Source organism: Galeopterus variegatus, unplaced genomic scaffold (assembly GCF_000696425.1).
Source record: "Galeopterus variegatus unplaced genomic scaffold, G_variegatus-3.0.2 Scaffold6225, whole genome shotgun sequence".
Taxonomy (NCBI): Eukaryota; Metazoa; Chordata; class Mammalia; order Dermoptera; family Cynocephalidae; genus Galeopterus; species Galeopterus variegatus.
This window is the reverse complement of record NW_007732336.1, coordinates 64,052-82,173: the sequence shown is the minus strand read 5'-3', so window position 1 is coordinate 82,173 and position 18,122 is coordinate 64,052. Positions and strand designations below refer to the sequence as shown.

Below are 18,122 nucleotides of genomic sequence, written 5' to 3'. Positions count from 1 at the left end.
GGGGGGGTGCTGGGGACCCTCGCTGGCGCCATTAAGAGCATGGTCATGCGTTCTCAGCCCCCACATGCCCCTGGGCGCGCGCGCCAGTGAGGCGCGAGTGCAAGAGGCGGAGCTGGAGCGTGTGCGCAGCGAGCCATGCGCTGCTGCGCAAGAGCGGCCGGACGACACACCCTGTGTTTCCAAAATGGCGGCAGCGATGGATGTAGGTAACCATAGAGGCACCCGCAGCGGCGCGGGCAAGAAACGCTTTGAAGTGAAAAAATGGAATGCAGTAGCCCTCTGGGCCTGGGATATTGTGGTTGATAACTGTGCCATCTGCAGGAATCACATTATGGATCTTTGCATAGAATGTCAAGCTAACCAGGCATCTGCTACTTCTGAAGACTGTACCGTTGCATGGGGCGTCTGTAACCACGCTTTTCACTTTCACCGCATTTCTCACTGGCTCAAAACACGGCAGGTGTGTCCATTGGACAACAGAGTGGGAATTCCAAAAGTATGGGCACTAGAAAAAGAATTCTTCCATCAAGCTTAACTGATTTGTTATTCATTTAATGGCTTGCCCTCCTGTTATTTAATTATAGGTTAGATAGAACTGTGTCTTTTCAGTTTGCTGTTCCTACAGCCATATTGTATTCTGTGTCAAATAAAGTCCAGTTAGATTCTAGAACAGATGCTTTCTCTTGTGTATGTGAAATAAGTGAACATAAATGAGGGGCCCCCTCTTCCAAGGCTGGGAAGCCAGCTTTTGAAAGTGAAATGTTTTGTTCATTAGAGCCAGGTCAGAATTGTCCTAAGAGCACATCCCTCGGTCATGAGGAATCCAACTGAGCAAGGGTAGTGTGGATTGCTGGCACTTGAAAACGGCCATCAGCCCTGTCTTCCTGCTGTGTGACAGCAGCAGACAGCTGAATGAGAGAAGAACATGGGATTCAGTCATCAAACCCAGCGCTGAGTCCTGGTTCCACAGCCTGGTTACTGATGACAATCTTGGGCAAGTCGCTTCTCTGCTCCAAGCTTTCCTCCTCTGTAGTGGGCTTCTAAAGATTAGATGGCATCATGTGGGCCCAGAAAGGATTTGTAAAATTTGAAACCACTACACAAATGTTAACTTCGTGTGTGACATGTTGCTTTCTCTTCTTAGCTTCGAAAAATAAACTTTAAAAAATTTTAATATGTAATCTTGACTGGCAAAAGAATAATTTATCAACTCAATTTAAAAGCTGATGCCACTTAAAATTGAATTAAAATTCATCACCGTCACCCCTTCGCAGTTTGTTTAAAATGTGTTTGGCCATGGAAGAAAGTGTTAGTTCTAATACAAACTCAATGGCTATATAGAATCTTTAACTGGGAAGCAGTGTAGTTTTTATTGCAGTGGTTCTCAAATTATGGTCTCAAGGTTCCTGGGAGTACCTGAAGCCCTCTCAGAGGGCGTTCATGAAGTTCTCCCTCCAACTGCAAGTCTATGTGAAACCAGTTTTTCTTTATATACTTGTACTTCGAGCAAAGCAGTATACTGAATGAAGAAGCAGACTTGAGAATTCATCTGTCTTCTATTAAGTCAGACATAAAAGAGTTGCAAAAATATAAAACAATGCTACTCTTCTCACTGATTGTTTTGAAAAATAGTTAATTTTAATAAAAGTACTTCTGTAAAAAAAAAGATGGCAAATGTTCTTTGCTTCAAGGTTACAGTTTTGATGCTGGAATCCAGCCTCACTAGTTTTTCAGCACAATCTTCAATTGAAAAAGTAGATTAGAGTTTTGTAAACATCAAATTTAAATTGCTATTGTTTGTCTTCTGCCAGAGGAAGATTCCATAAGTACTGCCTCAGAAGAGGTGCACAGTCCCACAAAGTATCACTGGGTCAGGTACAGGGTCTCAATTGTTGAATTGTAAACATTATTTTGATATGTAAACTCTAATGTATACCACTTTAAGTAGTTATAGGGAGGATCTCTATTGTGTATTACCCAAAATACTTCCTTATTATACCTGAGTGGGTAGAAGATATGGTATACGTGGAAGGACATTACATTGGGATTCTCCATATTCATAAAAAGTTCAGGAAGATTACCTAATAATGAAAAGCAGCTAAATTATTCTCACAAATATCAGGGAGCAGTCTGCCTTATAATTTTTAGAATATACTGTTTGAATATGAATGTATGAAAAAAATTTTGATCCTCATATTGAAATTATTACTGTAATTTCTGGTGCTTTAAAAAATCTAGGGGTTTTAAATGAATGATATTCAAATACAAGATTTATATTTTGAATATAAGTTTGAATAACTGTAAATGATGTTGACTTATAGGTAATCATATTCCTTTAGAAGATGCTAAAGGCATTTACAGATCATAACAGTGTGTGACAGAGGCTGGAAAACACTGGTGTGACAATGAGGTCAGAGCATTGATACACATATGGTCTGATGAAAAACTTAAGCAAATGCTTGAAGGGGCCACAAGAGACAAGGAAATATTTGAGGAAATTGCCAGAAGACTAATGCAGTTTGGAATAGACAAAGACTGGAAAAAATGTCATACGAAATATAAAAATTTAAAATATATATACAGAATTTCACAAAAGAAAAATGGCAACCCTCAAAGAAAAACGAGACTTTATGAAGAAGTTGACTACATCCTAAGAAGACCAACTCTCAGAACTGCCAAATGGAAACATTTGCTAAATGGTAACCTTAGAATAGATTTTAACAAAAAAAAATCTATAAACTTTCCTCCTTGTATTTGAACTTAGCAAAAAAAAAAAGAAAAAAAAAAAAACCAACAACAAAATAAACTCTTCAGAAATAAAATCCAGTTTTATATGTTCAAATGACCCTAAAAATTATTAGAACCTAAATTATTAGAACCTAATTATTACATAGCTAATTTAACCCAGGTTTTCAATTCTAAGCCTTGTACCAAAATATTTCTACTTCTTAAACTCATTCTTCTTAATTAATCTGTCTTACTGCTTAAATGATCTTACTTTAGTATGCCTGAAGGCTTGAAAACTAACGTATTTCAAATGATGTCTTTGTTTATTGGTTTAAGAATTATTTGAAGGTCATACCAAAAGCCGTGGAACTTTGAGCGTCAAGAGAAAAGCACATGAAGATGGTAAGAGGCTGAGACATGCCAAGTTTTCCCACATTGTGAAAAACTTATTTTTTCCTGATAAGAGAGACATTTATTCCTGTCCTTGATAAATTAGACTAAATACGTTGGCTAGGAACTCTGTGAGAGCACAGAATGCTAAGAAATGATTTCTTTCATAGCTCATCAGGAGTGAAAGTAACACTGAAAGTAAATGGAAACTTTCCCAGAGTTAGATAACTATGCAGTAACTACCACGAGCCTTTAAATTATACTTTACAAGGGCCAGGCCATGGCTCACTCGGGAGAGTGTGGTGCTGATAACACCAAGGCCATGGGATCAGATCCCTATATAGGGATGGCTGGTTGGCTCACTAGGGAGAGCGTGGTGCTGACAACACCAAGTCAAGGGTTAAGATCCCCTTACCAGTCATCTTTAAAAAAAATAATAAAAATCAAAATAAATAAATAAATTATACTTTACAGTGACTGTTATTAAAAGATAGATGTAAAAGGAAAAAAATACCCATAAACTCTGAATTTGGGTTTTCTTCAAAAGTAGTAATGTCTATAACATTTTAGTAAGTCTTAAAATAAGCTAAACTCAGAAGCCAACCTAATTGTGGGAGTTGTACATAATTCCAAACTTACCCATCACAGATATAGTAATATAATGCACTACAGCATATAAAATAAAAATGCAGTATACAAGAAAATGCACAGGACTGAGAATCAGAAAACCTGAATTTTAGTTTCTCTCTGATCTTAATTACTCAGTATAATGCAAATCACTGCATCTCGCTGGGTCTCCAGGATAATACAACTTTAATGTTTCATAGATTTATAATTTATGGAATTATTTTGAGTAAGCACAAATAATTGAAAAGCTAAATTTTTACAAAATGAACACACCATGTAAACATCACCCAAATCAAGATACAGTATAAAACATTACTACCACCCTAAAAGCATCCCAATCATTAATCATCCCCTTCAACCCCCATAAAGGTTATCACTATTCTGATTTTTATCATCATAGATTAGTTTGGGATTCATACAGAATGTACTTTTTTTTTAGTATGGACTTTTAAATATCAAGCTTCTTTCATTCAACATTGTCTGAGATTCATCCATGATTTTACATATAACAGGAGTTTATTCTTTTTTACTGCTGTAGAATATTCCATTATAGGATCTCCCCTGCCTTTTTTTTTCTTTTTAATCCATTCCACTGACATTTCAGTTGTTCCCAGATTGGGGCTGTTATGAATAACTGAACATGTCTCAATGAACATCTATACAGTATGCGTTTCTGTTGAGTATATATCCAGGAGTTAAGATGCAGGGTCATACGGCATGCATATATCCAGGTACTGTTTTAAGTGCTTTACATACAATAATGCATTTAGCCCCTACCACAACTCTATGAGGTAGGTGCTAACATTATACTCAATGTCATACCCAGTGCTTACAGATAAGGAAACTGAGGCATGGAGAAGTCTGTGTTCTCAAACTAATGGGCTACACTGTCTCTTTGTCAGGACAGGAACCACATTTACCCTACGTAGTACAGTGTTCCAAGTGTCTACCACAGAGCTCAACAAATATATTTTGAATAAAGAATTGGAGAATAGCAGGAACTCTCCCCTCCCCTAAAAGCCCTTTTATCTCAAATGAGCTAAAAATGTATTTTCTCCATTTTTGGATATAAATGCAAGTCAGACAAGTTGCCCCACCTTTGCCTTCTCTTAATCCCCTCTAGTGGATATGCTATTGAAAAGGGAAATAGCTAAGGGTTAACCACACAAAAGTATCTTTCCAAACCAACTGAATTTGTGCATTGGACCTTAAAATATTGTCTAGCCCATCAGATCAAAAAAACAGACTCAGAAGTTAGGATGTTTGCCCAAGATTAAGCTGGTAATAATGGGAAACCTGGCAGTATACTTCAGGTTGTACATTAAGGACCTCTTCCCAATATTTACCAGAATGACAAAGCAGTGGTATCCTGAGACTTTCGGGGACAGATAAATTTTGCTTCAGACTAATGCAAAAAGCAAAGTTCTAAAAAATAGTTATAAATGGAAGAATTAAAAACATATAATTTTAACTCGAGAATCTTAAGTTACAAAAGTAAGTGAATTTAGAGCCTTTCAAAATCAAGATTGGAACAATTAGCAAGGACAGTTTTAAAATAAGTCACTTCCTCAAACAGCAAGTCACTTCACTTAGGATATAGGTTAAGGGGGTATATAAGTAAAACACTAAAGGAATGTTACATACTTGGTCATTCTCACTAAAACATAAAAGTCAAAATAAAGTAAGATATTCCCAGCCTTAATTTGGCACCCAAAGTAAGTTTTCTGACAACCTACTCCTATGTTCTCCAACATACTAAATGAAGATAAGTAGGAACTAATTCCATAGAGGTTTGTCTGAGTGCATCTCTTTTTCTTTCTCACAAGTGCCTTTCTAGTGATAATGTTATGTATTCTATTTGCAGAACCAGTGTCTACATCTTTTAATAGTGCTCCTGAGATCATTACAAATCAGTTTCCTCAAAGCATAATTATAGTACCAAAGATTCTATGGCATGTTTCTGCAGACAGGAGACCCAACTTCATCAGGTAAATCTCATACATTTTTAGAAGAGGTATAAAAAAGTTTATCAGTTATAGGGTTCAATTCCTACCTCAGGGAAGTAAAAATTCACTAAAGGAAAGGACATGCTTATCTCCTAATTAACCAAGGAAAGGCTGACAAGCTGATTCATGAGATAAATCTACAAAATTTTAGTAATTCCTTTTGTGGAATCTTTGAAGGATCCAGGCCATTCTACTGTCTGTAAAGTGTGACTGTAGCTTAAAGATGAAAATGTTAGATCTGTAAGAGGGTGTCTGGTTTGTTCAGAACTCTGCAAACTACTGATGTTCTTAGGACCAAACCAGCATCTGGGGATTATGTGAATCTGGCATGAACACACCCGCACACATGCATGCAGCACAGCTTACAGCTAAAAGGACAACTAGTTAGTTTAACGTTAAAAATGTTAAACTAAAATTCCCCTGATAGAAAGCAAAGCTGTAGAATAAGTCTGCAAACAGCCAGAACTACTAAAAAGAAGTACTTCTGGATGAACCCATTTGGATTAAAGTGCATGACGATTTAGTAATTGATACTTCTTTGTTTTTATATGAAATACATAATATTATAATTTTCAGGTATTCTGTTATCCCTGAGTCTAAATGTTTTAGAACAGATTATGCCCAAGACAAAATATAGAACCAAATACAATGCAAAAGTGATAGAAATATAATTTTCTAGATTCCATGTTTTAAGAAGATAATATATGAGGATAAATTCCTTCATCAAAAAGGAAAAAAAAAAACCCACAAACCTTTTTGCTGTTACTTTAAAGCTAATTATTGAGTGAATGCAGGTGAGGCAGTAGAAACAGAGCCGCCTTATCATTGTATATAACTAATTCTACTGCATATTAAGCTATGGCAACCTATACAGGCTTCCAGTTTTGACATTCTTTAATTCAATGCCATATTAAAACATTAGTTCTTAATCTTTCTCTGGCCATTACCTATCAGTTTAGAGCAACAGATGATTATTATATCTTCTAGACATAAGGGGGTTTCATTGTTCTTCCAATCATAATCAATTCTCCCAAAGGGTAAGAACTTTGGCTCATTTAAAATTTTGAATTGAATAGGATTATGGGTGAGAACTAGCCCTCTTGGTGTACCTTAATGATTCCATGCCTACATAAGGAAAATCTTAAATCATTTTAAAATAACACATTTGTTCCCCAGAAGCTACCGAGTTTCTTGTCACTGCTTTTGAAAATAAATTGAAATACCACAAGGTCAATTAACATCAGTGTCCTAACAAAGACTTATTCAGTCAAATGAACAGTCTAATAGAATCTCTTTAATACTGCTCTACTACCACATAATCATATCATTATTGACCTTATCTTGTATTATCTAATCTCATAATTCTTTCACAGAAAAAGCAACTGTTGAAAACATATACAGTAACGAGTAATCAAGTTGTATTCATTTAAAAAAAAACACCACAAAACTATAACTATATACATGCATGAGTCACATAACTGTTTCAGTCAGTGACAGACCACATATATAATGGTGGTCTCATAAGATTATAATAACTATACCATATAGCCTAGATCTGTGTAGTAGGCTATACCACCTAAGTTTGTGTAAGTATACTCTATGATGTTTGCACTAAGACCAAATCACCTAACGATGCATTTCTCAGAACATATCCCCGACCGTATACCAAGTGTTTTCCTAAACTGAATAACTGTACTAGAATCCTTAATAGTGCCAACATCTAAGTTTAAAAAAAAAAAAAAAAAGTCAGCCCTTTTGCAAAGAACTTTCTCAGTAATTTTGGCTAAAAAATATAGTTAATAAAAAAAATTCAAGATCAATTCATACATATCCCACAGACCACCATGCAACTCTAAAGACACCTAAGTTTCCCTTCTCCTCTACCCATGACAGAATATCCAAAATAACTTCTAAGAATGTTATAAACCAATGTTGCTCAAATTTAAAAAAAAAAAAAAAAAAAGTCAGCCCTTTTGCAAAGAACTTTCTCAGTAATTTTGGCTAAAAAATATAGTTAATAAAAAAAATTCAAGATCAATTCATACATATCCCACAGACCACCATGCAACCCTAAAGACACCTAAGTTTCCCTTCTCCTCTACCCATGACAGAATATCCAAAATAACTTCTAAGAATGTTATAAACCAATGTTGCTCGGAACTATCACATAATCAGATTTTAATTTATCCTTGGATTATATACCTAATCCTCTCAATAAATGTCTTTTTAAAACAAGAAATCTATTATGATCAACCCACAATTACTCAAGATTTGCATTATTCAAGTTAAAAATATTCTCGATTCATCCCAGATTCTGAATTACTCTCAGTTCTTTAGTAAACAAGGAGTACACAAAATGTGAAACTCAAAATTCAAGTATTTGGTACCCTGAAAACAGCAAAAAGATTACTTCTAATTTAAGTTTGGTGAGGGAAAGCTAATCATTTGGGATGCATTTACACATGTTGCACCCACATTGCTGTTAAGTGTTTTTGCCAAGTTCCTTAACAGTTTTAAAAGTTGTTGCTACCGTACTGCTTTATAGAAACTTTGTAATACTTTCAGTGATAATGTCAAACCTAGATCTCTGTCTTACTCCAACTGAATTATTTATATCAACTTCCAGTAAGGTCAGGTAGTAAAAAATGGAAAGATCATAGAAGCAAAGTTATTTATTTTTTAATGCGAAGGGCTCTTCCAATTTTTCAAAATCAATGTGTATCTTGACATACAGACAGTAATCCCCTCTCCCGCTTTTAAAGGAGTTAATTTTTGGCATCTTACTACCAACGTTTTCATTCATTACCTAAAACGTTCACCAACGAATTTTTTCCAGATGCACTAGTCTGTGATTAGTTTATTTCCGGTCAATTTATATGAGATCTAAAAGGCAACCGGTAGTTCCCTGTGAACACCAAATAGTGCTGTTTCGCTGGGTCTGAACTCTAGAATCCTCAAGTACCCATAACTATAACTACTTTCAAACCCACAATGTGCTCAATAGCTCTGCCCTTGCAAACAAAAGCTTGTGGTGGTTGGAGGCCCCGCGCGAAACTTTAAGGTGTTGTAGGACCTGGACCAGCCGACAACCCACAAAATCCTATCACAAGAGCAGCTCCAGGTTCAAGGAGGTTAAAGAGCGTGCAGTCGGGGAGAAACCCCGGCCAAGCTAGTCCAAGCAAACCGGAACCTTACAAACTGGCCATTCAGGAGGGGTGCACAGACCTGGGGCGGGGAAGGGGGAGAGACCCTAAAGGGCATTAGGGGCTGGGTGGGTGATACAGGCTAAAGTCCATGGAGGCAAGTTGCTCCCGCGCACGCCTTAGCAACCTGGTGGATGCCACAGGTACCGGTCCAGGTAAGAGGTCCCTTGGTCGCTCACGAGATAGTCAACTATGGCCGCGCGGTCCCTCACGAGATAACGAACTCTGGCCGCGGGAAGAGGCTTGAGGAGATGTAGAAGCACACGCCCCGCCACCCCCACTCCTCCACCCTGTCGCTCACCGGTGCTGTAGCCCCACGAGTCCCAGAGTGATCACATGCGGCACATCTAGTTGCGTGGGCCACTCGCCTGAGGCGATGCACCCGAACACGCCACATTCCTCTCGGATGCCCAACTCCTCCAGCTCCATGTCGCTGCAGAATGCACGTGGAGGGACCTGCCGCCGCGGCCCAGGTCCAAGCACAAGCCAGCTGTGAGGTCGGCCCGTAAGCCTCAGAAGCTCGCCCTCGCGACAGCCTCTTCGGAGCAGCTCGACCCCGGCTACTGCGGCGGCGCGTGTTTTCCCTAAATAGGCGTGGCTAGTTCGGCCCCTCGCCCCCTTGCTCCGCCTCCTCCGGGTCCACCAATGAGCAAGGGTGGAGGGGAGGCTCTTCGGCTGAGGGGAGGAGTCACGGATTCTGTGGGGTGGAGCTAGTCCTCTGTAGGACTTGTCCGCAAAGCTAATTTTTCTGCACGTGGAAATCACCGTTATTCTCTAACACGCTAAACTAGGGTGATGAGAATAGCGGGGTTATCGTCATTTCTCTCTCAGAGGATATAAACTTTATATACCAGTCCCCACATGCTTCCCCCCGGCTGTCATGACTTAGTACGCCCCAAACTGTGACCTACTCTCGCTGCCCATAAGGGGACCCGATAAGTGAGGTTCTGCAGAATCGGGGGGGGCCGCCAGTGCGCGCCACTTTTCGCCTCTCTTGGAACACGGCCAGCGCGGGGCGGTCCGGAGGCGGGGTGTCGTTGCTGCGCCTGCGCGGCGGGAAGCCTCGAGAGGAGGTGCTTTCCCCGCGCTCCGGGTTCCAAGTACCCCTCGGATTTCAGAGACCCTCGAGGTTCGGCAGCTGTTGCAGAGCTCGACTTAAGCAGCGCCGGGATCCGCAGCCACTCTAGGGGGCGTGTCTGGGGGGGTCCCGTGGACCTCTCTGACCACCTCTCTTTTCCAGATTTCGGCCTCTCCGCCCAGCACGGGCGCTGCCCCTGGCCCACTTAGGAAAATGGCGACAACTGAGGGTGAGTAACTGGCGTCCAGGCCCGCCGGGATTCCGTGCCCTCCATGGTCCTGCCGCCCTTCGGCCGTGATCTCACGGGCTCGGTGCGGACACGTGCGGGCCCTGCTCCCCTGCCTGCAGCCAGCCCCAGGCGGAGCGCGGCCTCCCTGCAGTCGCCCTTTGGAGGCTGGCGGGCGCACACGTGGCGCGGGCGCTGCTGGACGTGCGGTGGACACAAAGCACTCTGAGGCCTCTCGGAACGTAGTGAAACACCCAGAACGGCCTCCGGGAAAGGGGAAAGGGGGAAACTAGAGGAAGAGGGGAACTAGAACGAGAAACGGCCGGGGTTTGGAGAGGTGTCCGGAAGTAGTGTTTGTAATCAATGGATATTTTAAAACGGTCGCATGAAAATCTAGTGTTGACTCCAGCGTTTGCTTTTCCTGGTATGTTAATAATCTTTTTTTTTTTTTAAAGAAGGTTAATAATTGAACCTTCTGAAAATCTGTCCAGGTTTTGCGTGTTTTGATCTTTTTACTTTATCTTAAGTAGGCTTTGATGCCGCGATGGCTTTGGAGAGCTTCAAACCCTCAGGCAAAAAAATTGCCTCACTGGGGTTTATCAGATTTACATAGTTGCATAATCATTTTTTTCCCTAGTGGTCAGATCCTCAGGAAAGATCGTTCTTGCCATTTATGCTGATAAAACATTTTCACACACCCAATTCCTGAATTTATCATGAACCAAATTGCTTGTGTTGGCCCGTTAGTACATTCTTTTCCATAAAGAAAAAAATTAAGTTTAGGACAAAAAGTTATAGACTCAACAAAAAGATCCAGATGATAATGAGTATCAACTCCATAAAATCAAGGCTCTGAACCAGAATTTTCCTGGGATCAGGGTAGTTGTACCTCGAAGCTAGTAGAACGTCTAAAATCATTACTGTCCTACTTCCTTCCATCTTGTACACCATTGGTAGGTTGGTTTTTCTAAAATGTCACTCTTACGGTTTCTAAAAGGCATTTGCTCAAAATGTTCAGTGGTATCCCTAGAGCTCTTAAAATCCGGTGTGAAGTCCCTTTCATTTAAATCTTGCATATTGCTGTCCTTCCTACCTCTTCGGCCATAACTTTAATTTTTTTCTGTTTGTTACAAAGCACACTCAGCTCCTAGCTGACGCTCCCCAAAATTATTATCGAACTCACAGGTGGGGCTACATGTCCCAGACAAAAAAACAGACAACCCAAAAGTCAAATGTTGGTGAAAGTGGAAGTCAGCTTTTGTTCAGGAATACCAGTAAACCTGAAGGAGAGTGGCCAGGCTAAAGCCATCTCAAAGACTTAGATTTACTGAAGGGTTTTAAAGAGAGGGACTAGAGACTGGAATGTAGGAAATGAAAAGCAGGAAGGAGGGGCACGTGAGCAGTGAGGGCTTCATGCAAGTTCTCAGGTGCAAGGTCTCGCCAAGACTCGGTCTGGTTTCTGTTGCTGTCCTTATCTCAGGGTCTGGGTAGTCCGTGCAAGTCTGCAGCTTCAGGGTGACTGGAAACAACTTTACATTCATGTAAATTGTGTCATCTTGCCCCATAACCAAGATTCAAAATATTGAATAACCATGGGAAAAGAGGGAACTCAGAGAAATACATGCCAAGAAAAAAAAACTATGTCTTTTTAAAATTTGCTTAGAGCCGGTGTGGTTTTAGGTCCCAATATGGCTTCAGTCCTTCCCACTCCAACGTATTGTGAATTCTTATTCTACTTTTCGGTCAGGTTAATTCACCAAGGTTTATTTTTCTTTGTATACTTTATACAAGTATATGCTGTTTTTCCTAGAACAGTGCTGGCTAATAGAAATATGTGAGCCATATATGTAAATTTGTTTTCCTAGTAGCCATATTTTAAAAACAATAAAAATAAAACTGGTGAAATGAGTTTTAATGTATTTTATTTAACCCAATGTATTCAAAATACTAACATTTCAATGTTTAATCAATAGAAAAATTATTGAGATATTTTGTATTTTTTTCATATCTAATGCAGTGTGTATTTTAAACTTACATCTCAATTTGGAGTAGCCACATTTCAAGTGTTTCATAGCCATATGTGGCTAGCGGCCACATTATTGTACAGCACAGTCCTAGAATGTTCTTAACTCCCCTGTGGAAATTCTGTGCTTTCCAAGACTCTTAAATTTCAATTCCATGAACCATTCTCAGTACTTGTCAGTCTTCTGAATTCATCTGCAAAATTATGGCAGTCATTTTGGCACTTGTATATGTCACCTACGGTTTTTTCTTATGTTCTACCTATTAATCAAAATTTCTACCTTATTTAATGATTAGGTAATAAGTACAGATTCAACTAAATGGGGGGGTAGTAGACATAAATTTTCTTTTTACCTAGGATTTACTTCATCTTAACGCATTTAAATCTTATTTATCTAATCTGGACACCATTTATCATTTTATTTATCTAATCCACCACCACTACCTATCCCTTTCTCTTTTTCGGCTAAATTTTGATCATTCTTCAGATCTCAACCTAATTGTCCCTTTCTTCTAGACTTCCTTCTCTGATGTTTAGACAAGGTTAGGTGGCACTTGTATAAGCATGTGATCCCATAGTCAGTATTTATTGTGCTGTTTGTACTTACTATGATGTCATGTTTAGTATCTGTTTCCCTCAGACTCAGGTGCCTTGAGAGCAGGAACTAGGTCTCATTTACTACATGTCCCAGGGCCTGGTACATGACGACACTCAAAAAATGCTGGTACTGAGAATGAATCAGTGTTCTGGGAGCCTTAGGCACAATTTCTCCCTGTAGAAATTTTAATTCCTCAAACTTCTATTATCTTTGATCTTCATCTAAATCATTCTTTATAATAACCAGAGTCTACTTTCTCTAGGTTTTGTGACCAGCATCAACATTGGATTCCTTCCTACTTACTTCCTCACAATTTCTTACAACTGTTAGTGAAGAGAAAGGGTTAGTGGAGCGGGGGCAGGATTAATAGTGAGGGATGCTTCCAAATGGACTAACTTAAGTGGATGGAGATGCCTCCTCTTGCACATTAATTTGAAATCAAGAAACCCATCTGGCTGAACTTTCCCATTTTGCCAAAACAAAAGTCAGGAAAAGTATAGCATTTTTTCCCTGCAAGCTAGTTTAGATGATGTACTATGAGTGTGTATATGAAAATACTAGTATAGTTATGATAGTTTGAATGTATCTTAATTTTAATCTACTTCAGTTCTGCTGTGAGAGAGGCAGGCTGATAGTAGAAAGAGCACAGCGATTGATATCAGAAGATTTAGGATTTTGTTTGACTGCATGACCTCAACCTTTTTGATTCTTAGTTTCCTAATCTCTATAATTATTTACATAATTGTAATTCGTCACAAAATTATGTGAATCAAATGTGATGACACATGAGAAAATACTTTGTAGAGTAGAAGGTTTTATGCAGATGATTTCATTTTTATTAAGGTTATTAGTCAGTATGTGTTTACTGATTTCATCATTCTGGATGATTTAGTCTTCAATATTCAGGCAATTTCTTCCTGAAATCTGATATATTTTCATTTTATTTCCACAGTACTGAACATCGGTAAAAAACTCTATGAAGGTAAAACAAAAGAAGTCTATGAATTGTTAGATAGTCCAGGAAAAGTCCTCCTACAGTCCAAGGATCAGATTACAGCAGGAAATGCAGCTAGAAAGAATCACCTGGAAGGAAAAGCTGCAATCTCAAATAAAACTACCAGTTGTATTTTTCAGTTGTTACAGGAAGCAGGTAAGTGTCTCCTTCATGGCCTTCTGTTCCTTCTCTCTCATATACACTGATCTCTTGCATGGAGAGATGGCATTATTTGGATTAACAGCATGTTTGGGGATGTCTCACAAGTTAATTTAAATCAAGCCAAGAACTTTTAAACTTCATTATGATAACTTTATGTGGTTAGAATTGGTACTTTTGTTTAGTTAAAAGGAATCCTAACAGTTTGCTACAGTCTTTAACTGGTGCATAGATCCCCTATGTAACTTCCTTCTCCCAGGCTGTCTTTAGTCTTAAGGAACTTAACTATGAAGGAAGCCCATTTTGGTATTAGGAAGCTCTAATTGATGAACGAAATTTACACCCTATAATTCTATAGAATTGATCTTTGTTCTGCCTCTTAGAGGCAATACAAAATTTTAAATCTGTCTTCCACTTGAAAGTTCTGAAAAGTATTTGAAGACAACAGCCATACCTTCTCATCCTGCTATTCCCCAAGTGAGAGGGTTGAACTAGATCAGAGATATACAGAATTCCCTCCTACTCAAAAACTGAATGAAAGCTCTATTTCCGGTAGAGTAATAAGGAATCCATTCAAAAGACCAAATTAAGATCAGAATATTGTGTGGAGGGTATTTGAAGTGGAGGAAAGGAAATTAGGATAATGAATTTTTTTTGCAGAGATTCAGTGAGCTCCTGGTTGGTTTGTGGTGTGTGAAATCTCAGCCAGTAAAAGATTTGAGCTCTTTCCTTATAGTAAGAGACCTCATTGCCTTGGATCACTCAACCTTTGAAGGCTCAGATTCCTTGTCTGTAAAATAAAAGCTTTGTTCTTTATCATCCCTGCCAGTTCTGATTTTATAATTTAATAAACTTTCTCTCCTTACTTTTATTTCCAATATTCCCAGTTGCCCTTTCATTTCTCAGAGCTTCCAGTAAGCACTAATCTTTCTTTATTACAAAGTGGGGAGGTCTAATACTTTCGTTTATCATTAAGATAAATGTACCTGCCTTCCACAGATTAACAAGGTAATTCAAGTTAAATCTGTTCTGTCAGTACATTTTTGGAGTAGTTTTGCCTCTTCCAAAGTATCCTGTTTCACATTTTAAGTTAGTGTGAAAAAAAGGTTTAATTGCAAACCTGAATTGTCATCCACATCATAAATCCCCCTATGTGTTGAAAGTGAGTATATTGCTATAAATTTAAAGGACCTTCCGTAATTCCTGAGTCACAAGATCTAAGTGATAGGTTCTAATTCCTGTCACAGGATCTATGTCACAGGATTCCTTGGTTGGTGGGTTCCCAATGACGGAGTAGATTTCTAGAGAGAGTACCAAATTATTTTTGGTTCCTTTTATAATACAGATAAGTGTCTGACCTATTTTTCTCCTCCCATGTTATTTCCCTCTCCCCATCCACATAAAAATTTTTAAAGGTGCTTAACCCTTTAAGATGTTAGCAGTAAGAAAATTACCTTCTATGTACCCTAGTAGTTGCACATAGCTATGGGATTGCATATATGTAGTCATGTGCCACATATCATTTTTGTTGACAGTGGACCACATATACAACAATGGCCGTAAGATTATAATGGAGCTGAAAATTTCCTATTGCCGAATGACATCATAGCTTTTGTAACATCACTGCACAATGCATGGAGAAGTAAGCTATACCAGGAGTCTTCAAAAAGTTCGTGGAAAAATTTGTGTTATCTTTTAATTCCATTTTTTCCATGAACTTTCTGAAATATCCTTGTACCATATAGCCTAGATGAATAGTAGGCTATACCATCTAGGTCTGTGTAAGTACACTCAGTGATGTATACACAGCAACAAAATTGCCTAATGCTGCATTTCTTAGAATGTATTCCCATTGTTAAGTGACACATGACTGTACTTTTAAGTATGGGATATAAATACAGGCTCAAGTTTTTATTTGTTTATTCAATAAGGCACTTTTTAGTACATTCTCTGGGGCTTTAGAACTAGTAAATTGGGGAGACCCGGTTGTCTTTGTCCATGACTTTGTTTTAACTCTGAAAGTCCACTGCTGGGGGGGAATTGGGAAGATTGGTCACCCTAAGTGAAGTACACTAACAATTATCTTTAAACTACGTTATCTGGCATGCTTAACATAGCTAAAACTTAATTAGTTCACAGGAAATGTTGAAATGTATTTTCTAGGTTTTGTACATAGAACTGTATAATTAAGGAAAACCTAAGGTTTAAAAAATTCCTAATCAGGTAAATTTTAGGGGACAGATTAGGAATTCCATTAAGCCTTATGTAATTTTTACTTGCTAATAGTTAAATAAATGCTATTTCTGGCTGACCACCAGTGCTTTGCTTAAAACTGCTTTTTTAAACCAGGATTATGTTCCAAATTAAGGTATTTTTAGAAATTAGACTGGGAAGAGCACCAGAATAAGAATCAGAAAATCAGGATTCTAGTTTTCTCATTGTCATGTATGATGAAACTGTAATGTTTTATTTTTGTGTCTTTTGTCTTTTTCCGTGTCCGGCAACGGATCACAACCCTCAGTGTTGCCCCCGTACCGGACCGGGGACCGGCAACGGGATTGCAACCCTCGGTGTTGCTCCCGCGCCTCGCTCAGCCAGTGAGCGGGAACCGGTCTGTATGTGGGATCCGAACCCTCGGGCGGGAGCGCCGCCGCGCTTCCCAAGCGGCGCACTATCCAGTGCGCCACCGGGCCGGCCCCGAAACTGTAATGTTTTGTTCAAATACTAGCTAATACTGTTTTTCCATGGAAGTGGTATTATCATGTGCTGTACCTGATTTATGAGATTTACATTAAGAAGGACGGCCACAGGGATATGTGAGCTGATTAGCTGTAATACAAGGTCATTGTAATTCAAATGTGTAAATGGTATATATATTTTTCAGTAACCTTGATAGGAGGTTTGTGTTTTGCAGACAAATGAGGTAAATGGTGGGAGTTCTTTTTCTCACCATATGTAGTCATGGAGTTTGCTATAATGATTAGCAGTGTCATCATTATATCATCTAAAACTGAGTCTCTTTTAGAAGCTTTCTTTTTTTTTTCCCCTGGGGGAGATCATTACCGTAAGTTCATTATGTGCTTTGGGTTCTCTTAGATGTGGGGGAAGGTTTTCCTCTGAGTAAAAGTAACTTATTTATATTTAAACAATAGAATCGGATACTACTCTGTCCAGTTTAGTAGACAAATGAGCAGATATGACTGAGGATTAACACACTTAAGAAAAAAGAGGTCTTGAAGCCAGGCATGTAGTTACCACCCCAAGTTAAGGATTGATTTAAGTCACCTGGCTGCCCATGAACTGCATCATGGTTAAAGGTTAAAGTGACAATTGACTTCCACTCTTCCCATTCTCTCCTTAGGGTTCCTGTTCATGCAGTACACCACAACTTATTCTTTTCTCTGTTTTGATCAAATCTTGCTAGTCAGACCCAAAGGAAATGCAGAGAAAATAGTAGAGGGTTTGGAACTGGACAGTGCCTTTCGAGTCTAGGCTTCGTTACTGATTTACAGCTTGACCTAGTGTGTGACTTAACTTCTTTGAGCCTCTGCTTCTTTCACTGGAAAATGTAAATAATACCTACCTTAGAAATGTTATGTACAGTTAAATGAGGCAACATATATCAAACACTTAACACAGTGTAGGGTTTCCATAAATAGAGGTTCTCATGCAGGTTACCAGGAGATGTTTTAATTCACAATAATGCTATAGCATTACTTTATACTGTGATGTAGTAACCCTTCCAGAAGAGGTACTATACTGTAGTGGTTAAGTGGGCAGCCCATTTAGACAGGATGGGTTGGAAATCCTGCCTTACCTAGTACTAGCTGACATTACTGTATCTCATCATCCCACACAGAAACTCTGTATCATTAAAAAATAACTCCATTTCTCCCTCCCTTCAACACCGGTAACCTCTTTTCTATTTTCTGTTTCTATGAATTTGCCTCATATAACTGGAATCATAAGTATTTGTCTTTTTATGTCTGGTTTATTTCATTTAGCATAGTGTTCTCAAGATTCATGCATATAGCATGAATGTGTCAGGAATATTATTCCTTTTTATGGCTGAATAATCCATTATATATATA

At 38.8% G+C, this 18,122-nt stretch overlaps 2 protein-coding genes and 1 pseudogene across 3 annotated transcripts in view; 2 read left to right on the top strand and 1 right to left on the bottom strand.

Moving 5' to 3' along the window:
* Positions 1-9,489, bottom strand: part of PPAT (phosphoribosyl pyrophosphate amidotransferase) — a 41,759-nt gene extending 32,270 nt beyond the window's left edge. The window contains exon 1 of one of the 2 annotated variants that reach the window (XM_008590595.1): positions 9,255-9,489. In XM_008590595.1, the coding sequence (XP_008588817.1) occupies positions 9,255-9,382 (128 nt within the window). In that variant the 5' untranslated portion in view covers positions 9,383-9,489. The remainder of the gene's footprint in view (positions 1-9,254) is intronic. The other variant, XM_008590596.1, reaches the window with a different exon arrangement.
* On the top strand, positions 176-632 carry LOC103606002 (annotated as a pseudogene).
* Positions 9,490-10,025: 536 nt separating the features above from the next.
* The window catches only part of PAICS (phosphoribosylaminoimidazole carboxylase, phosphoribosylaminoimidazole succinocarboxamide synthetase), a 15,500-nt gene continuing 7,403 nt past the window's right edge, over positions 10,026-18,122 (top strand). Inside the window, exons 1-2 of the mRNA XM_008590597.1 lie at positions 10,026-10,260; positions 13,831-14,028. Of these exons, the coding sequence (XP_008588819.1) occupies positions 10,245-10,260; positions 13,831-14,028 (214 nt within the window). The 5' untranslated portion in view covers positions 10,026-10,244. The remainder of the gene's footprint in view (positions 10,261-13,830; positions 14,029-18,122) is intronic.